The sequence below is a fragment of the Pezoporus flaviventris genome, unplaced genomic scaffold, assembly GCF_033815535.1.
Source record: "Pezoporus flaviventris isolate CSIRO_AGI_PZ_B2104156 unplaced genomic scaffold, CSIRO_AGI_Pfla_v1 ptg000013l, whole genome shotgun sequence".
In the NCBI taxonomy this organism is placed as follows: Eukaryota; Metazoa; Chordata; class Aves; order Psittaciformes; family Psittacidae; genus Pezoporus; species Pezoporus flaviventris.
This window is the reverse complement of record NW_026892561.1, coordinates 21,190,269-21,212,498: the sequence shown is the minus strand read 5'-3', so window position 1 is coordinate 21,212,498 and position 22,230 is coordinate 21,190,269. Positions and strand designations below refer to the sequence as shown.

The window sequence follows — 22,230 nt, the reverse complement described above, 5'->3', positions numbered from 1 at the left end:
GAGTAGAGTAGAGGGGGAGAATCCCCTCCCTCGACCTGCTGGTCAGCTCCTTTTGATACAGCCCAGCACGGGTTGCCTTGCTGGCTGCAGCCTGCAAGCACACACCGCCGGCTCATGTGGAGCTTCTCGGCAACCGACCCCCCCAAGTCCTGCTCCTCAGAGCTGCTCTCAATCCAGCCTCTGCCCAGTCTGTAGTTGTGCTTGGGATTTCTCCAGCCCAGGTGCAGGACCTTGCACTTGGCCTTGTATTTAATCCTTTATGTTTGTATGCCCTGAAAATCTGCATAAATATTCTGAACGCTTATTTAATTTTCCAGTATTTTAGGAGGTCTTCTCATTTCCTGTATGAGGTTACCAGCTAGTGTGTCACTTCATATTTGCTATTAAAAGTGAAAAAGCCTAACCACTTGGTGCTTGGATAGAGGGGATCTGTGTGACAAGAAGGAAATTACAACTAGCTAATTCTGAGAGATGTGGAGTTTCACTTCATGATTTTGTTTTCTTTCATCTCGTTAGATTTCACTTCCTTATCTTGATGATCAACCTCATGACACAGGAAGCTAACATATTTAAAAATCATATCCTGTCATCTCCGGTTTCACCATAAATAACAAAAAAAAAATACAAATAAATATATTAAAGAAGTAAAATAAATACATTAGGTAAGAGAGAAATACAGAATGCATTTTTAAGGTCATGCAGGGTATTCTGTCACAGCTTAGCTATGTCAGGACAGCTTCAGGTTCTTTTTTCTTCATCTCTGTCTTTTAGTGTTGCTATTAGCTGCTTCCACATTTCCTTTTTTAACTGTAAGTTTAGGTGGCAGGTGTTTTTCTCATGATTATTTCTAGCTTACCTATATTACATTCATATAGTACATGTAGGGCTTACCAATGCTTGGACTATAGTTCAAAATAGTTACTGAAGTGTTGATAAAGGTTGAGAAGTTGACAGTAAATACTTAAGTTGAAGGATACATATCTCCATGTACAGAGCAAAGCAGCTGTCACAACTCCAAATGGGACTTTGGAAAGATTTCTTAGTCTTCATGTTACAAACAGGGTGGCTTATTTTGTCTGGAGATAGCAGCTGAAGAGAAGGATTTTCTTGTTGCCTTTTCCAGATGACATTCAGAAGAACCAAGTAAAGTAGAACTGAGGAGGAAATTGCTTTTTTTGCCATTAAAGAAAATGTACTTCACTGGGATGAAAGCAAGACCTTTCTGAAGGTTTGCATGATGATTTGGAGTGGGAAAAGGTGTGAATGGAGACAGAGTATTCAGCCCTTTGACTGCCTCACTCAGATTTGGGATATGTTCATTGCCTCCTCTCACTGCATCTGCTGCACCTTGATTAATTAAATCACTTTATGCTTAATAAGATCAGATCTCCTGTGATCCAGATGAGTGTCTGGGACCATGGCTGGTCTTTCACCAGATATCTTAGATCCAAATGGACTTTTCAAAACTGATGTGTAAATTTTCATAGGAATGTTATTAATGTAGTCTTAACTTTCAAAACCATTCAGCTGTATCTTTGATGAGGCTTGTAGGGTGCTACAAAGTATTTGAGGACACAACTTGGAAAGTTTTTGTATAATTGAGAATTTTGCTTAAAATAAGGACATTTTTCATCTTTTGGGGATGTTTTATGCTCTACAGCATGAGTTCTTTGAATTAGTGTGGCTTTTGCCTTTACAGTAAGTGTGCTTGCCTATACCGTAGTGAGGATTTTCAGTCTGTAGGAGCTCCATTCATTCCGAAACACCGTGATTAACATGCTAAAATTCTAATTGTGATTTCAGTCTGTGTATCTCTTATCACCTCCGTGCCTTGTGCTGATTCTCCTTTTCTTATCTATTACCAAGCATGGAGCAGTGCAGAAGAGCCACTGTGTTGTGCCCACCACCCTAGCCTAACTTTGGAGCTGTGAAGATACTATCTGTTGTATTCAGGCTCCAGCTTCAAAGTTAAGCAGCAGAAAAATTCCCCACCTGCACCAGTAATATTGTAGCTGGTTTGGAAAGCACTTGGAAATTGTCACAGATAAATGATACTGTGATTCTTTGTGTTTATACAGCGCACTCATGTCATAGATTGTGAAACAAAGCTGCTGGTCGCAGTAGAGGGAGGTTCCTTGTCGTCTGTCTTATGCTGCTTTGAGCAGCTTTAATACAGGCATTATGTGCTGCAAAGCAAATAGTTAAACCTTCTGAATGTTGGTTTGATGGTCTTGGAGGGAACTTGCTCTGCAAAACTGTATTTGCTATAAATACAGTGTATTATTGCAGGGTTGTATCCTGTTTGGAAATGACCTCATCTAGCTTCTGTTAGTGGTTAGCAGCTTCATACCACATGATGTATGCATAATGGGATAATACATTGCTCTCAGGGAAACATCTGAGCTATAAGGTTGATGCTTCTCAGACCCAGTGCATTATACTTTAATTAATTCTCAATTTGGATAATAATATGACAGGACTCCATTCTACAAAAATAAACGGTGTGTCCTTCTATTCAGGGGATCGTTTTCAGAGGTGCTGCAGTTGTGCTACAAGCCCTGGGCAAACTATGTTTTCCTGAGGTCCAGTTCCCAAGCTCTCCTCATCTCCTCAGATTCAAGCAGATGGATTGATTCACATTTTCTTAACTGCCACCCTCTTTGGGTTGGGACTATTTGCTTATTTTTTGAAGACAGAAATTTTTTGAACCTTATTTTTTGGAATTGATGGCCATGGGTTTTCTTACCGACCTGCTGAAGTATCTTACAAACAGCGGCTCTTAAAATGTGCTGGGAACCCAGGTGGTAGCTTTTTGTCATGTGATAACACGATCAGATGGTCTTGCCCTCTCTTAGCCATTCTTTGAGTCCTGTCCATAATCCTCTGTGCGATGATATCACTTATACACCTTATAGTAAAAAGTTGCTCATCATTAAACAGAAACTGTGTGAGCAGTGGACAGTAATCACTGTAGTCCCTACCCACAGCAAATAATTCCCAGTCAGGTATTACCAGAAATGCTAGAAAAAAATGCTATTGCAGGAAACCTGTGCTACAAAGATCACTCGTAGAAAGGGAAATTGTTCTTCATCATGCTCTTTTATTTTATTTTTATTTGATAGACATCCCCTAACTGCGGTGTTGAGAGGTTGGCAGAATGATTCCTTAACTGCAGAAGCATCTAACTGATGTTTCACAGCTGCATTCACCCGAAATCCTTCGGTGGCTGGCAGTGTGCAGTAGCTTTCTTTGAAGTACCAGTACAAGAGATGGAAATGACCTATGTATTCAGATGGTTAAGACACCACAGATCTTAAAATAGCAGCCTTTTCTTTCAGCAGCCTCCTTCTAGTTTGGGTTTGTGTGTTTTCATTTTTACCTGCTTTTGTTTTAAAAGAACTAAAATTTGGTCTTTTGTTTGTTTTCTTGTTTTTTAAATCAAAGAGCATGTATAAAGGAAAGCAGAGGAAAAACAATGGTCTAAATACATTTGAAAGAAACAGATGCCAAGGGGAGAAGGGGATGACTTGGAAGGATAAGAAAATTGGATAAAATGTAATTTGCATTTCCTAGCATGAAACCTATTCCACTGAGAGTAGCAGTGTCCAGTGGAAATAGTAAGTGGTCAAAGCCCCATCTTTTGAGACTGCTAAAATAAAAGACATTTAAAAATAATTTTTAGCCTTATCCACCTCCTACTACTATTTGTAGCATCACAAGAAGGAAGACCTTTCACTGGTATCTGTACAGAATTTTTTGTCCCAGGAAAATACTATATAAGGTGAACAACAAGAAAGTGCTACAAAACAGTTTTGGTGCTGCCTTCACCTGAGCCAGTTTTCCACCAAATAGATGAAGAAGCAAGGAAATATTACTGTGAGATCACATTAAATACAGTTTCTACTAATTTACCATACTAATTTCCTTCCAGTGGCTGTCTTCCTACCTTCCCCACTCTTTAACCAAAGTCAGCCTGTGGTTTTTGAAGATCTGAGGAAGTATTCATGGTCCCTGCTGTCTTGCAGGAGGGAACTACAAAGTATAGCAAGTTGTTTGTGACTTACATTGGGAAGAGACATTTGACCAAAGCTGCAATTATTGAAGATGGTAGGTAAGAGCCAGGCAAGGCTACCTTCCTACCTATGGGCCTTCACATGATCATCTCTTATATATACAGCCATAGTTGAATGCCAGATTGCTTTAATATCAATTATAGTTACCTGCAGAAAGAATTCAGGGACTGTATGGAAAATAATATTCACTGAATGCAGAATCTTTTAACAAAATTGTAGGCAGCTCTCCCGCTCAGTAACATGTACATAGATGTGAGAGCTGCAGGAAACAGATGAACCCAGGGTGGATTACTTCTGAGTTTTGGTAGTCAGCTGATGTGTGTTATGTCAGAATCAGCATTTCTTTAATTAAAACCCGTGTTCTGTGAGCTCAGACTTCTGGATTCTGTTTTAACACTTGTTCTTCTAAGTCTTTGGGCCTTAGCCTATTGTGAAATGTCAGCCAAAAAGCTTAGATTACTCTCAGTGTTTTAGCTCCCTTTGGTAAAAGCGCCTTGTCCACAGTCAATCCCTTCACTACTATTACAAATAAAAGTAATAAATTTCTTGTAAGAAAAGCCCATATGGGAGAAGGACATTTAGTGGTTTACAATAGGGGCACTCTGTTTTCAAGAATGACATACTCATTTTTTACACATCATGAAACATACTGACTGCAGTTCCTTGGCTCTCTAAACAGTTTAACACAGTAATGCTGTTGCTGTGTGCAAAAATCAGCAAGTTCCAATTTGCAGCATTAGCCAAGGCACAGGAGGGAGCTGTGAACCATTCGTGTCTCAGTAGGGCAAACCACCCCATCAGTTCTGGGAGGTGGAAAATTCTCACTGTCTGAAGTCCCACCAGAGCTGGAGAAACATTTCCCTGCTCTTCCCAAACACAGACTTTTCTATGCAGTTGCACAAGGAGTACAGAAAAGAGTTGTGCTGACACTTAGAGGAAGACTTAACTGTCACTGTTGCATTTGTTGAGGGGGCAAATGATACGCCATCTGTCTTCAAACACCTATTGGCATTCCTGTTGTTTGATGACCATTTTAGCCTCTTTCATGCTGCAGTAGTGAGTTTGAATAGCTTCATTCATGACAGTTATTGTTCAGAGGGGCAAACAATTTAAATATTGATACGGATATTGATATATCCATTCGATAAGGATATTGAAATACTTTTTAACAGTTAGCATGGCAGGTTAGTATATGTAATGTTAAAGAAGCATGTGTTGCAATTAAGAAAAATAATCAACTAAGCAGTTAAACATCAGCTTTTGAGCTTTTTGCTACAAAGCGCAGCAACAGACCCAATTCAGCAGTCTGCAGTATATACAGATACAGAATCTGAACTGAAATATTCGACTACAGATTTCATATTATTTTGATTTGCTGAAAATCCACCATTTTAGCTAGATGCAGTGATTTCTGTGGCACTCATCCTCTCTGGTAATGAGGTGTATTTATAGAAGTTTTTGCACAGAGGTCTTAGTGTTTTGACTGATCTAAGACCAGTCAATCTATGCCTGTAGACAAGACCAAATTTAGCAGGGCAATCAGTTTCCACTGCTGCCTTTAGACACACAGAGGAAATGTTAGTGAGTCAGGAAAATTATTCAGATAGCCTTTCCCAAGGGGCTTTTAAGCAATGTGCCAGCAACACATCCATCTTCAAACAAAGTTGCAGCTGTCCTGCCGTGGATGGGAGAGCACATAGGAATTTGGGACTGAAGATTTCCTCATTGCTTGCCTGTACAACCAAACATTCACCTGCCAAGTGACAGAGAAGGAGTCCCAGCTCATTGCCTGAAGCACCCTATTAGGAGACTGCAAATCCCACAGCAGCCGAAAAATCAAATACAGGTGAAATTAGGAATGAGGAACTCTTAAGTAAACACTTCTGCATCAGGTGCAAGTGTGCTCGGTGGGCATCAAACAGTCTGTCTTCTGTGTATCATCTTGTTAAGGTTTGAGATTTTCTGCTTTTTAAGAGCGATTTAAACTTTTTATCCACTGCATGCTGTAGCTTTCTGCAGTCCTGAAGAAACTGAGCTGTGCCTTTGAGAGACTTGCAAATTTGGGTAGATTTGTGAAGTCATGGTGCTTCCAGATGTCCTTCCATCTTTTAGAGCAGAGCTTTATAGTGGTTATTCTGTTATGTTTATAAAAGGAATTTATGGCTAGCAATATCTTATCTGTTATTAAAATTAGGCTCCATACTTGGATGTCTAAAGATAGAGTCTCTAGATGGGTTTTCTGATGTTCAAATTAAACAAATCAAAGAGAATTTTTTTTACTCTCCACAAATAAAATGATGTTATATTCATTAGCAGTTGGAGAAGATGCTTGGTAATTTTCCAAGTGCAGACTATAGCCTGGATTAAGCATGTAACATCAGTCTGAGTACCTATAAAGCCTCACTGGCCTTCTGCTGGATAACAACAGTAAATTGTATGGCTTTGTATGGAAGTTGGTTAAGGCTGACGTACAACCACCACTGCACCAAGCTCCTCTAAAATGTTCCATTTTCTACAAGCAACGGGGACAGATGTGTCACTCATGGTAGGTGCCAGCCAGATTTGTTGAAGGGGAAACCCTTGCAAGGGTGTTAAGGAGAGTGAAGTACATGTCGTCCTTTCTTCTGATGAACAATCGTTCCTGATATCACTGGGGTTTACCACCTGCCCTGTTTGCAGCTGCAGTGTTTGCTTCCATCTCCCATACACCATCCGCTCTCCTGCACGCAAGCGGTGCTGTCCCAACAGCTTATTCATTGTTGTCCTTGCTTTGCTATGGCATAACAGAGCTGGCTGCCAAGCCAGCTGTGATCCTCTAACCTTTCCATAAACTGCTAGATCTGATTTACAGAAGCTCTGTTTCTTCCCTGCTGAAATCTTAGATTATGTGCACCACAGCTCCTTTCAGCTTGGGTACAATTCTTTCTTCTTGAGCCATACCCCATGAATGTGTCTCTGTCTTGTGTGCCTCACTAACAGCTTCTGCACAGCCCAATGTTGGATGGATCTAGTTGTTCAGTGCCTTATCACTGATGCAATCTTTTCCTCTTATGGAAAGTGGGAATGAAATTGCCTAAATTAAGCAATTGTAGAAGCCTTGAAGGATAAAGCTTCCTTTCTACTTTGGGCTGTTTTTATAGTAAGACTGCCATAGTTATGTTTTTCCTCCATGTTTACTGGCATAGGAAATAATGCATTACTGGGATTTTATGGTACTTGCAGCTTGATATTTTTCCCATGAACTATTCAAATAAATTGCTTTTGGATTTTTAGCACCTTCTTCCCACTTCTGTATCAAATTAGGACAGTCAGAACAGAGAGAAAATATTCTCTTGACCATGAAGTTAAATGAGTTTGATGACCTTAGAGGGCAGACTCTTGTCAGCACTGGTGCATCATCATCTCAGCAGGTCCAAGATCCAGCCCTTTGGATGGTCTGTTGTCCCTTTTGGTTAGGAGCACAGCTGTGAAGAAGGAAAACATGTGAGTCATGATCAGAGAGCTGCAAGAGCTGCAGTTTTCCCTTTCTCCAGCCAAGCCTGGCCCTCTTCTTGTCAAAATATTCAGAGTTTAATTCTGTGAGGACAGAAGCTTTCATATGCAGTGCTCCACCAGTTTCTCAGATGAAATATTCCATTCTTTCACTAAAGCTGCCATCTCTTGGCAGTAAACAACCTGACTTAAACTCTTCTATTGATATTTTATCATCCTTGTTTGTGACTTGCTATTAAAAGTGCTATAAATCATGGAGGTAGCAATGAAGGTATGGTTAGGATTTTACCTGGCTGTTTTTCTCTTGTTTGATCATCGTGTGAGCTTGAAGAAATTGTATGATCTCTCTGGACCTCCAAATATCTGCAAATTGGGGATGGTATCTAGAGAGTGGCACTGAGAGAGTGTTTACTGCACCACACTATCTATAACTTACCTCCCTGAAGTAATTCTTACGTTCAGGGGAAACTCTGAAAGGGTAAATTCTGACGTATGGGCTCTTAGCAGATCTGAAACTTCATTGCCTACCATTTAGATAAAATCTATTCAGTGCTGCTTTCAAGCAGCAGCCAGGGTAAAGCACTGATGAAATGAATTGTATGTTTCACTAGCTTTCGTTTTTGTGTTTTAAAGCATGTGGTAGTTGACATTTCAAGCATTACTGAAGTTTTAATCCTTTGTGTTTCCCATAATTTGTATAATGCCTGTATTGTCCTTGGTATGCATGCAAGCCTTCTATAAAGCTCCTCTCTTCAGAAGTTTCATGAACAAGTCAGAAATGTCTTGCTTGACAGGCAGGACTTGTGAATTTACTCTCTGACTCTTCACATAACAATAGTTTTTACATATCAGTGTCTTTTAAAGTAGCATACTTACCTTTCAGAGAATTAACATTCTTTCCTCGTTTCTTCCTAACATGAACACGACAGGATTTCAGCTGATCAAGGCTGCAAGTACATAACCTTGAGGAGTGGACAGTAAATCACTGTGGCTTTGTTTTTCCCTTCAGATAATCCTCACAATAATCCTGAAGCCCAGTTCCACAGCAGAGACACAGCACTTGAATTCCTGAAGTGTTTCAGTGGTGGTTTTTGTTACTCAGGTTTGTCGAGCAGCCTGGTTGCAATAGGGAGCTTTTCCACATTTTGAGGCAAAGGGACTGTTTCTCCCCAGATCATGACAAACTAGTCCTATTGTATAACTGCTGTTGCAGTCTTAATTAGCTGTGGGTTTATGCACTCTCATGTGAAAGAGAGTGTTGGCTGCAACTGTCTTGAAAGCCATTAGCAGTTTGGAAAGAACAAATTGTCTGTGATGTGATTTCTGTTGCACAACTGGTTAACCGGAGTTTGTAAGAGCAAACTAGCTCAGCCACTTCTCAGGTTTTTCTGTGCTGTGGTCTCATTTGTACAACAGAGTTTCCCCAGGCTACCATGCTGTTCTTGGGAAAAGCTACCATCTAGCAGCAGTAGCTGTGGACGATAACCAGATACTCTGGAGCTGTGGTTAAACATTCTTGAAATATTTAGAGAAAGCAGCATGATTTTGTCAGAAATGTTTGTGCTTAATTGGTACAAGCACAGTGCTTACTTTGTTCATGAAAAATCATCTTTATCATCAGTTCCTGAATAAAACAAAGAAAATAAAAGATTATTGGGGAGTGTTTACTCAGGGTTTAGAAATTCATCAAGCGCTTACAACATGCCACAATCAGCTGACTATGATTATCTTAAATTCTTAATTCTTATCTTGAATTAAAGAAGCAGAAGCTCCCAACTCTTGGTCCTGATATGGACCTTTGAAGTCTTCCCATGTACCATCTTACATTGCTCATAGGTATAAAGGCAAGGGATGAGCTTTCACATGTTAATGTCCGCCTCATCATAGTCTACCACAGACAAGGCTTCCTGCCATAAAACTCTTGCTTTATCATGTGCTCCATATTAACATTTGCATATTAACATTTGCCGGTTTTGGTTTAACTTATCAACTTAGATGGGGTGGTAGTTCATACTTGCAGTGTGATAGTTAACATTGCACTTCTAAATCTTAATGAATGCCCAAGATCTTCAGACATTCAGGTTTAATAAATAACTTAAAAATATTAGTTAGATGCACCTGAAACAGAAAAATGGATCAAAAAAGGATGGTAATTTTGTAAAGATTATTTATGGGTAAATCCTTTATGTCACTTTGTGTTTTCTCTAGATTTTCTCAACCAGACAACATATGAAGTTGAGGCATTCTTAGAAGCCATTCAATTCTTCCGGCAGGAGAAAGGCCACTATGGGATGTGGGAAATGATAACTGGTAATGAAAAAGAGGTAAAAGAATATCTTCCTGGTATTTTATTGGCTTTGGATATGTCAGCTTTGAGGATAATGAAGGTTGTAAAGCCTCTTGGGAAAAAATGGCATTTTGAAAAAGAAAATCTCGTAGGTAGAAATGCCCAAGATTTCATGATACTTCTTACTGATATGTAAAGTGATAATTCTTTTTTAATAAAATCCATTTTGAGTTTTTTGCTAGAAACTGAAAGAAAGTGTGCTATGAACTAAAATTCTTGCATTGTACTAGAATGTAGGGATGACTACATTTCCACAAAAAAGCTCATGCATCTACTTTAATTTTATGCCATGGGGTCAGTTGGTGAATAAATGCTGTGTCTAAAACAAAGCAGTTGCTAATATCTCTCTATCACATTTGGTGCTGTTTACAGTTTCAGTAAATTAGTGAAAGCAAAAGCAATACACACAAAACACAGTAGATACTCTCTGTCAGCTGCATCGGGCTTTGCTCTGGTTTTCTATCTTTCATGAGAGCTATTTTGCAGATAAGAGATTTTTTTTTTTCTTCTGTTGCTATTACCTTTGTTACTTAACACAATACTTTCCTGCTCCTTGTCCTGTAATGCCTCCAGATGTCATCATAGGAGATCAGGTTTCATGAAGAACAGAATAGCAGCTAAACAAAAATTTTGAAGAACCTCTTCATTTTGCTTTTCCCTGTACTTTGGGACTGAAGCTTTTAGTCCTGATTGGATAAACTGGTATACCTGCTTATTGTGCCAGACTTCTGAAACAAGAGTCTTGCATAGTAACAGTCATACTTAAACACCAGGAATCTGTGTACTTCAGTTCTTCAGAAATGAGGTCCTAGGTCTGGGTCCATATTTGGGCACCTGAGCGAGTAGCTTTGGAGCACTGGTGGTAGCTAAAGTAATTTCACTGATCTCTCTGGCATCACTCCAGATGTCTTTTAGTGCAATTGAGCCATTATTTGGGCCCTGATTTACAATTGTTTTCCTAAGCACTGAGCACTCAGCAGCAAATATTTACTTCAGTACCAGCTGCTGGGTGTTTTCCTTCATGAAATCTGTCTTCCCTTTGGGAAAATGGGAAAAAGCTTGATGCAGAGTTTATAATCTGGGGATTTGTTTTAAGAAATCAGATTATTCTTTTAGGAGAAGTCTACTTTTGAAATGCTGAAGAATGTGGAAACTGGGGAAGAAACTATAAACGTTGTCTTTCTCAATGCCATCATGTCAGGGATTGAGGTTTACTGCTAACATCTGATAATTCCTTAGTATAAGGAGTTCCATCTTTCCAATGGAGGGAGCGAGGGTTTTCCTCTTCTCCTCTCCTCCCTCAAGTTACGTAGCTGTTATAGTGCTAGTTCCATTTTATGTTTTATTTTTATTTTTGCTTGCCAACTACTTACTCATAGCCCATATACCTCAAGAGAACTGTAATCAGAAGACATCCAGACTAGATATGCTATTATCTTCTTAGTAATAATTCATTCTGCAACTATGGTTTGTTCTCACGCCTACTTTAACAAATATAATAATTATTTTAGGCAAATATCCAAGCTAAGTGAGTGGTTTGGAATGAGCAAGCTACAGTTTGTTGCTGTAAAAATCTCTGAAGAATGCCAATAAATATATTCCCTGACATTAATTTATAAAGACAGAGTCTCTACAGCACTAGCTCATGCAGTTCTACCTAGGTACTGCAACATGGATGTAATACTAGCAAGTACCCAGTCACCTGGCTGAAGACCTACTGATTTTTTTTTTTCTGTGTCATAAAAGTTATTTTTCATGGTTTTGTTTTTGTTCTTTTTCATTTTTAAGGTTTCACTATTAATAAAGGATAACTTCAGTGGTAGATGGTATTTCTGTAGGTTAAGTGCTGAAATACTGGGTTAAACCCATTAAAATATCAAAAACGCTTGTTGTAAGCAGCAGCAGAGAGCTTTTTTTGGTGAGAGCACTAAAACACCCTGATTTTGTACTAATATAACTTCATTGGTCAGCACTACATGAATGCAGAAGTAACGCACTGGTAAATCAAGAATAGCAGAATAAGGGATTAAAAAGCCCCAAAATTCTACAGTGCACCTTTCAGTACAGAAATATAAAGCCAATCCAGCATTCCTAAAAACGTGCTCAAATTCTTCAGAATATGTTTGATCCATTGTCACATTTATTATTTGTTCTGTGGCGCTCCAGTTTGGGTTATTCTTGAGATTATTTTTAACTGAACTATTAGTTTAGGACCTGAAATAGTCCGTTGGTTTTGACAGGTATTTGAGTCAGCACAGCTGAATCCAAAGTGGTAGTGTGGCATAATCTATAAGTACTTAAGTTGCATGAAACAATTTTAATAGGGTATGGCATGTTATAGATATATTAGATGTATAAGTAGGGTATTGTGTGTTACATTTCTGTAGGGGCTCTCTTGCATCCAGGAGGTACTCTATTTTACACTACATGGCATGCAGTCAAAGCCCTTTCTTACTTACTTTTGCTGTCTAAATTACTGCCATTTCCCTGTCGTGTTGTTGGTGCATGCCTAAAACCCGCTCAAGGAGCTGTAATATGTGAGGTTGAATGTCAGGAAGCATCGGCATGATGAAATGTAAAGTTGAGCAGTGCTTTTACATTTTGTATTGGCTTAGCCAGTAGCTGGGTGCCTCAGGGCTGTGGTCCTTGAATGAGGACTACGCTGGGCTGTTGCTGAAGCAAGGACAAGAGCTGGGTTCAAATACACATCACTTAGCAAAACCTCTGTTCAAGCCCCACTGGAGAAAAAGGAAGACTATGTCGTTTGTCTGTGACACTTTACTGAAACCATTGAGCAAGGTAGTAATCCTTTAAATCCTTTACCCAGAGTAAATGAGAAATATACCAAAATTTAAGATGCGTTTTGTGCTCCTTTTTTAGGGTTACTATGTCTCTCTGTGATTTTCAGGATAGCCACTGCACTTCAAAGCTTTCAAGAGTCTGTGGGCAACTTCATATCTGTGCACAGTTGGGACAGACAAAAAGCCTTGATGAAAGGGCTATGTGCTGTTCTGCATAGCACATAAACCATAGTATTGCCTCTGTCATCACAAATTGGCAGCTGTACATCTGTAACTGTGGGCCACTACAAACATACCTGGGCAAGATCTATGAACAGAAAATGAGCATGTCCAGAAATAAAAGATGTCCCTTTCTCCCCTGGATTATGAGGATGAGTAATGACTGAACCAAATACAAGACTGAGGTCTTTAGTTCAAAACTGAGATGCTTTAAGCAGAGAAATTCAAGAATCCAGCATATATCCTCAGATGCTTCAACAGGAAACGTTCAGAGACCTGAGGTCGCAAAGAAATAGCAATAGGACAGGTCCTGTGATGAACTCCTTACCTCTGCTTGCATAGTTTGTCTTATTGGCCAACTTGCTGCTGAAAGTAGGAGAGAGGTCTCACAGCTTTCTCAGGCCAGAGGACATACAGTGTCCATAAATAAAAAATGGAGAGGAAAGCCTAGACTCCCCAAGTCAGATCTCTGCCTGTAACTCTGCATTTATTGCCAGTTTGGTGCATCTGAGTGGGATGGGCAAGGAAGACGTTGTCATTCAAATCTATGCAGACAAGGTTCAAAGCCTGATACAGTGTGTAATTCTGAAGAAAACTTCTGAAATGGGTACCAGTGAATGAAACCAGGCATCCATCTCACACCATTAAATTCTTTCTGTATTGAAGAAAGAATTTGATCCTTCTCCTGTACAAAGTTGGGTGACGCTATCAAGAGAAACACAGAACCATAGAACAGTTTAGTTAAAAGGGGATCTCTGGAGGTTATCTGGACCAATCCCACACTTAAAGCAGAGCCAACTTTAGGGGCTTTGTGTAGTTTAGTTCTGAAGACATCCAAAGCTGGAGGGGGCATGACTTGTTCACATGATTGCCCTCATGCTGAAAGATATTTCTTAATACCTGACTATTATTTCCCTTGTTACTACTTGTAACTGTTACCTTCTTCCTTTCCCTGGCCATTTCCAAGAAAAGTCTGGTTGTGCCTCCCTAACATCCTCCATATTGAAGTTGTGGACAGTAGTAAGGTCTCTCCTGAGCCTTATCTTCTTAAGGCTGAGCAAACCCAGCTCCCTTTGCCTCTCCTTACATGTCATGTTCTCCAGCCCCTGATCATCCTGGTGGGTTCTGCTGGATCCACTCCAGTGTGTCAAGTTCTGTTTTTTACTGGGGAGCCCCAAACTGGACACCACTCCAGATGTGGTCTGACAAGTGCTGAATAGAGAGGAATGTTCTCCCTCAACCTGCTGTTGCCTTTTGCTGCAAGGCTACCCTGCAGACCAATGATGAATATCTTTTCCACCAGGATGCCCAAGTAATTTTCTGCAAAATTGCTTTCCAGCCAGTTGTCACCAGCCTAAACTGATGTTCAGGGTTCTTCCATCCCAGATGCTTTCGCTAAACTTCATGAGGTTTCTGTCCACCCATTTCTTCAGCCTATTTAGGTCCCTTTGAATAACAGCCTTGCTTGCCAGTGTATTGACCACTCCCTCAAATTGGTATCATCTCTATTCCCAGTCTGATGCATTTTCTTTCTAATCGGAACCATCTGCAAGACTGAATTGGTAGTTAGATGCTGGGCTGAGAAAAGGTGATGCTTCTTTTCTACAACCACTGAAACCTGTTTCAAAGTGAAAATGTTCTTGAGGGAGAAAAGTACTAAGTGTCAATTGAGAAAAATAAAGCAATGATAGGCCAACTATACTTACAGAAATGATAAAAAAATTGGGCAATGACACTTTTTCCTCAGTTTCTTTACATTCCATCATGAACACTCCATGTGTAGAAGTCCCTCTGACACTTCTCTTTCCCTTTCTGCTGTGATGCACCTTTGTCACAGAGTATCTTCTTAGGTTTTCATTCAAGAATCTGGAGGTGTTGAGAGGAAACTTTAATGTGTATGAATCCTATGATGTGAAAGTTTTATTGGTTTTAAACTACTAGAGTTACCTTTTAGTGACAAAAGAAAGTGCTTGAAAATTTTTTCTTGAACTCCAACAGCTAGTTGTTTATTTTCTCTCTTTTCTCTATCAGGATTAGGCTGGGGGGTAATAAGTCTTCTGGATCATGTTATAGATTTAAAAAATCAGAGTAGAATTATTTGATTCACAGGTTCCCCACAATTCTGTTTCCCATTTCTGTCCTATATCCTGTTTTTCATAGGATCTTGTTCTTTTCTTGTTTGAACTGTGAAGTTGGTGCTCACCTAAAAAAATGCTGGAGATTCCCATTGGGACAGTCATATCTTTCTTTTCTTGCACAATTATCTTCCTATCAGAGCATCCTTTGGTTTATGACTTGTTAGAACAATTTATCTTCGATGATACCTCCTCTGGGAGGGTGTGAGTGTCCCAGAACAAGGTCAGTGTGGGGAAGCAGCAAACCAACTTTTTTAATCCAGTTGCTCAATTGATATCAATCATTTTATCTCCACTGATTTGCACATGGCAATTTCATAATAGCATGCAGTAAATTTTAATAGGCATCTTATTTCATCTGTGGTCAGTTTTTGCATGGTCTCTCAAAGTCTTTGAGTGAGAAATGCTTCAGATAAAATTCCTGGATTTTCCCTCAGGCATACTAATATTTTTAAATCCAGTGTTCCTGGCAACCTGGGATAGTCATTGTATTTATTTGAGGTTGCCTGTGTTTGCACATCACAATGTGATGTGAGTGCTCAGTTTTCAGATGGAGAACAGTATATGAATGTGTAATTTTAATCATCTGACGATATAGATCCTGAGCAACCTTGTGATGGAGGAACTCCTGCCTAACCTTCAAACAATGATCCTGCCTAAAATGAAAGGAAAGAGAAATGATAGGAAGCGGACCTGGTTTGGTGTAAGTACTGGTATTTACAGAGTTTTTTCTCTTAAAACCTTGTTGTCTGTGTGTGCTGATCCTAACGTATGCTTCTTAATTTAATTTGGGTTTAGATCGTAGAAGAAACTTACAGCTTAGTTCAGCAGCAAGTGTCAGAAGGATTAAGTACCTTGAAAGAAGAATGCAGAGATTTTGCAAAAACTCTTGAAGGAACGATTCGTTCAGACATTGATCAGATTCTGAACTCCAAGAACTTCTTAGCTGGAAAAATCAAAGGTTAGTGGAGGAACAGCTGTGTTTTGCAGCAATTTTTTAATGTTTCCCATTGTGTTGCTCAGATTACCAGATGTCATTGTTCTGAAATTCTCATGTGTTTTGAAAAATCCAACTGGAGACACTGATTTTCAGAAAACAAATGCTTTGAACCTCTGCTGCCTTTGATGGGAACTGATACCTGTGGCCACTGTGCCTTTGAAAATACTAGGTCTTCTCAAATGGAGGTAGACCTGATGGGTTTTGAGTATTATGATTAGAATTGCTTGTTCTGCTTTCATTTTTATTTGGACAGCCTTATGCAATGAAGATAAGAGGTCACATGAGCATAATTAGAAGTGTAGTGGTTTTGACCTGATGCCTTGGAATGTGCCACAAAACCAGGTTCTGGTTATGTGACAAATTCATAAGCTATGAAAGAGAACTTAAGCCAAAGGGCTTCTTAGATAGTTTTAAACTAATGTGAAGTAATTTATAATTTTGTTATGAATATAAAAATGAGTGTAAAAAGCAGGCAAAACATTAGTTGATGTTGCTTAAGCTAGCAAATAAATAACTGATAATTTAGGAGCTGTTTTGATAAAACTCAGGATGTTCTGTTGATATCCTCACATACCAGATTAGGATGCTTTCAGTGAACTAGAGTACCAAGTTTGGATGCTTCCTTATAGAGTCTCTGTGGCCATGTTCTGTCTGAATCTCCCAGTATGTATCAATGCTAAGAGCTGCCCTTTCCTGTGCTCTCACAATGCCCCTAAGCTGCTAGCATTTGATTAGGCAGGACATGGGAAGGGTGTTTTATTTAAAACTATAAACTCTCCTTTCATCATCTTCATCTTTGTGGAGGTGTGACTCTGGGGAAAAGCAAGGAGCCATTCAATTCATTGTAAAGTAAATTATTTCAGATTACTTTTTCACTATATCTCTTAGTAGCCTAAATGCAACTGTTGTATTGTCTGACACTGTAGCCACTGTTTCTGAGCCTGCTCAGAAGTGCTGCACCGAAAATATCCAGCCATTTCTCACTTCCATATTAGAGGAGCTCATGGGTCCAGTGAGTTCTGGATTCACTGAAGTCCGTTCACTTTTTGATAAAGAAGTTAATGAAATCATCCAGGACTTCCAGAAGACAAATGATATCACAAAGCTAAAGGAGGTAAGGCAAAAAAATCTATTTGGAGCCTTTTATATTAGCACAAGGGCCTTCTAGCTATAATTTGACTGACAGCAGTGTTTGCTTTCCCAGGTGGTAGTATGTTAGCTCTTGGGTTTTTTGTTTAGGAAGTGGTATTTGTGCAACTGTAGTGCAGATACCAGAATTTGGTTTAGGGCCACTGTTAAATTCTCTATTAAAAATTCACCTCTGGTGTCTTTCTCTTGAAACCTGTTCTTCCTCCACTGGAATGCAGAACATGGATCAGCTTACGAACCTGCCACTCAACTCTGTGAAAATGGAGCCCTGCTATCTGAAAGTGAATCTCCTCCAGGAGCTCCTTCAAGACCTCAAGAGTCGCTTCAAGGTCTATCACATTGATTTTGTGATTCAGAGGACACAGAACTTTATGCAAGAGGTACTGTAACATCCAGTTTTTCCTCCTGGGAGAACAGGTTAGGTTTGCTCTTCTAACGTGCTTCAAAGCAACCTTGATAAAAAGCTGTGCAAGAGTCCCAGAATATCTCTCGATCAAAGTACAGATAACAAAACCTAAGAAAATCACAGCTAGAAGATGTCTGACATTTACGTTTGTGAGGATGCATGTGTCTTTCAGCAAGGCACAAAAGTTTTGGATGGATCATCTCTTCTGATCTTTTGTGTTCTGAATTCTCAGTACCCAAGAAAGTTGTGCTTGTATCCAGTGGAGTACTAAGTTCTACCTGATTTCCATTCTCAAGGATTCAGGAAGGGTCTTAAATATATTTTACCAAAATGGAATGTCTCTCTTCCTTGGTAGTCTATTTTCTCATTAATATAAAGTCAGGCAATTAATATTAGAAACTGGCAATTACTTGGACACAGATGATGTCTCAGGATGTAGCTACATTTAGGTGCTTTAAACAAACTTCACTTCTCATTGGAATGGTTGAAGTGTCTACATCATTTCAGATAGAAAATTAACTCCTCTTTTCACCATCTAGTGTGTACAGGCTATAATTTTGCTTTGCATTTGTTTCTTCCAGATGCCTGGCCAGAAATCTATTAAGAGCTGGCTATTAGAGTTACTTTGATTGCCAGATCACAAGACAGATTTGGCCTTCTACCTCTAGGTTGAATCTTGTGATTTTAATATGCAGTTGAGAAACTAAATAATCTAGTTGGTAATCTTATGAAATGGAGCTGGTCCAGTTCTATGGAATGGGAGTTGTGAATATGGAAAGGAAGTCTCTGGCACAGTGCTGGGAGATCTTTTAAGCAGATCATTTAAGTACAGCCATGATCAGCAGCCAAAGAATTATTTAGAAATAAAGTTCTGATTTCATCTCTGGGTCTTTCAGGGAGACCATTCCAAAATGCTGCCGAATAAAATGTCTTTCAGTAAGTGAAGGTTATGAGTCAAGATATAGAAGTAGACAAAAAATACAGTCCATGTGGTGCTTTTTTTCTGAACAGAACATGAATGAAAAATCACAATAAATAAATTAAAGAACAAGTTGTTCTAAAAATGCGGTTAATGCTCCTCTCCTTAAAAACCTTGTATCTAAAAATACTGTTAATGCTTCTCTTTTTAGAAGGCTGGTATTTTTCTCAGAAAAATAGCGAGTAGTTTCACTTTGTAGTCACGGACATTTATTTTATTAACGAGTAAGGTCAGACATGTCTATGCTCGCGTAGCCTTAATGTCAAAGCATTTGGCACGGGTGGAGTCGGGAGCAGAATTTCTTGGCTTGGGAGCTTGGCATCCTCTAGCGGCCAGTTCTCAGAAATTTCGGAGCACAGTGCTCAACTGGCGTAAATAAAGCGGCTTTAGTGACTTCACCAGAATTACACCAATTTATCACTTGCTTCAAATAAAAATTGAGACAAGAAATGAGTAGTTAATCTTTTAATTAGCCTCAGACTTAACTCTACGCTGATCCTGTATTTTTCTTGAATCCAAGGTTTTGCAGTGCATGAGCATTTATTGCACAGCCTTCTCATGCACACACATATTAAATAAATCTCCACATTCTGCATTATACAGCCTGTATAGTCCAATCCTACATTATCTGAAAACTCAGTTATAAAAACTGGTCTTCAACATTTGTCACTGTGTGCTTTCATTCACGAAGATTTACTAGCCAAGGAGGAATTAAAAGCATGTCTTATCCCTAAGTATGTACATATTAATTTACAGACTACAAGAAGTCTTATATTATATATGGCTACATATATTGACTGAGGTAGCCCCATGTGATGCAAAGGAATAGCTGGCTCTATGGACAGCCTCCCTGTGGATATCCCTGTACTTCTTTAATCAGAATATATTAAAATTTAAATGAAAACACTTAGCTAAAAAAGGCAAAACCTAATTAAGTAGAAGTAATTAACACTTGCAGAACTGTTTTTCTGAAATACCTTTACAGAATAGTGGATTAATGTTTTTAATGAATCTCTGCGCAACCTGAAAATACGAGAAATGCCAGCCTACCTAACATAATTCCATGAGAAATGACTTCACTCTGCAATTTTTGCTGATAGTGATTTGTTTCATAAGTAAAGCTACTAATTATTTACCTTTTAAAAAAAACAATTCTTCAGTATTTATGGTTAAGACCATTAGAATCTGATAGGAGTCAGTGGGAGTCATCTCATTAGGGATAATGAGTTTTGTCAATGGCCTTCATATATATAGGTGATTGATTCTACTTTTTTGTCTTTGTGACTGTCAGTTTGGATGGTGACATGAGATTACATCTACAGGAAAGCTATGATAGCTTAATAATGATACCAAGGCTATATTTTCTTTATTGCAAGATTTCTGTGTATGTTTTTTCTTCCCCTTCCACAATAATTTAAAGTAATTGAAATTTTTATTTTAAGCCTGTTATTTTTTCTCTGTTTTGCCTTCTTAAAAGTACAATTTTATGTTACTGGTCTTTAACAGTTGTTGTGGGTTTTTTATTTATTATTGTTTATAGCTGATGGAAAATGCAGTTTATACTTTTGAGCAGTTGTTCTCTCCAAGTCGCCAGGCAGACTCAGCGAAAGTTGCAACCACCATTGAAAAAGTCAAGCTGAGAGTACTGAAGGTAAATGCCTTTTCGAAACTGAGAATGTATTTTATATTAATTTATGTCAGTATTTGAAAGAGGGTATCTCTTACCATCCAGCTGGAAATACTGATTTGGTGGCATTTAGCATTTGAGGGTAAAACCTAGTTCTGGACATACACTTGTGAAAGTATTTACATGTGCAATGCCTTTCATTGCAATTAAATCGGATGGACAAGATACTGTGAATCTGGGTAAATAATTTTAATTAGCTTTATAGTTAGCCTGCCCCTAGAATTTGCTGTTCTCAGAAGAGGCAGTGATGAAATACCTGGAGAGAAGAACTGGGGGGCTGTTTCTAGAAGAGAAAGAGATCCAAGAAAACTAGATTTTAGAGTACTTTTTAAAAGCTGGAATAACCTGCATAGGAATTCAAAGCCCTGAGTGCACCCATGATATGGTGTCCTTTGGAATTCACCCATTACCAGTTACAGGATAACAAGAACCAGCTCCTCTTATGAGTGATTAATAACCTCAGATATGTTTGGGCTTGTTTCTCTTTTTGTCTGTTTTGACAGCAATATGATTATGATAGCAGCACTATCCGGAAGAAGATATTTCAAGAAGCACTGGTACAGATTACTTTGCCCACAATGCAGAAGACACTGGCTTCAATGTGCAAACCAGTAGGTTTCTGTGAATATAAAAAACAATCATAAAAGGCAGAGAAGGATTAACACCTTGGCAGTAAATCCTCAGTTCTATAAGGCTGTTTTCTCTTGGACAGTTGTGCAGATTGGCTGCCAGCTGGGACAGACACTTAGATTTGCCAGTTCATGGACTGGATACATACGGAACATAAGGAAGATTTCGGGAAACAGGGAAGCTGTACATACGGCTTGCTTTCTCAAAGATAGTTGCAGATCTTTGCCTATCCCTATTTCATTTCTTCCCTAGAGGTTTGAAGTCCCCTCAAACTGGACTCCTCTTGAGAGTTATGATTGTGGTTTGTGAACTTGTCCTTGTGTTCAGCAGCCCTGCTGCAGGCAAAAATGCAGTCTGTGGGAGAGGGCACTTTCCTTTTCAGCAGCGCTCTCAGAGGCACACCTGTGACCATACAGAGCCTCTGCTGTCAACCTGCTTCAAAGCCAAATGCCTGCTTGGGCAGCAGGAGCAGACAGGCCTTGCACTTGCTGTCAGTGATTTTAAATGGAAGTAATTGTGTCAAGAATCAGGAAACAAACAGAGATGATCTCTGTTTTCCTTAATCATATGGGTAGGTTAGTACTCAGCAAATGTGGCTACCAGAGTTTCATGGAGATGTTATCAGTATGGCTGCATCAGAAACGTGCTGGAATGCTGTTCACCTTGACTCAAAACAAATAGTCTGTGCCTTTCTTGAAGCCCATGCGTATCCTCTTGCATTTCCACTGTACCTGCTGAAAAATGACTGCCCTAAGCCATCCCAGCCTCTCTGTACTTTTGTTTCCCTTGATGTTCATCAGTTCCCACAGGCTGTGCTGCTCTTGGTGTTGCAGTTTTAAAACCAAGTATTTTCCCAAGTTATGCTTGTGAGACTTTAAGTATGGATTATTAAAACTTACAACTTTCAAAAATGTGTTTAAAATCACTCTCTTCTCTATGTCACTCTACTTTCTTTACTATCCCCAAAATAATAGTCTCTTGTAGAGTGCCAGCAGTGCCTTCACACAAGGGCAAGCATTTCATCACCTTGAATATATGTAGAGAGGGTGGAGTCTCACATCACGTCTCTGTCATACAGGATGAAGGAAGCAGTGGTGATACAAACTTCCCACAAGCCCTTTCTATTTCATTTATGACAATTGTGTTTATGCCTCTGCAGAAACAAGCAGCCAGCTCTAGAAGTAAATATGTGGAACAGTTGACATGGCCAGTAAGGTCTTGTCGTCTTACTTGAAAACCTCCAGACGTTTTCATGTAAGCACCTTTTCTAGAAGCAGGCAGAGGTTACATATAGACAATCAACAGCTGTTCA

General features: G+C 39.2%; 2 protein-coding genes across 2 annotated transcripts in view; both read left to right on the top strand.

The window, feature by feature from the left end:
* Nucleotides 1-22,230, top strand: part of TRMT1L (tRNA methyltransferase 1 like) — a 340,729-nt gene that overhangs the window by 110,659 nt on the left and 207,840 nt on the right. The gene's annotated exons all lie outside the window — the stretch shown is intronic.
* Nucleotides 1-22,230, top strand: part of NIBAN1 (niban apoptosis regulator 1) — a 65,380-nt gene that overhangs the window by 38,607 nt on the left and 4,543 nt on the right. The window contains exons 6-12 of the mRNA XM_061452111.1: nt 9,774-9,889; nt 15,666-15,770; nt 15,866-16,028; nt 16,994-17,181; nt 17,435-17,596; nt 20,142-20,252; nt 20,792-20,899. Of these exons, the coding sequence (XP_061308095.1) occupies nt 9,774-9,889; nt 15,666-15,770; nt 15,866-16,028; nt 16,994-17,181; nt 17,435-17,596; nt 20,142-20,252; nt 20,792-20,899 (953 nt within the window). The remainder of the gene's footprint in view (nt 1-9,773; nt 9,890-15,665; nt 15,771-15,865; nt 16,029-16,993; nt 17,182-17,434; nt 17,597-20,141; nt 20,253-20,791; nt 20,900-22,230) is intronic.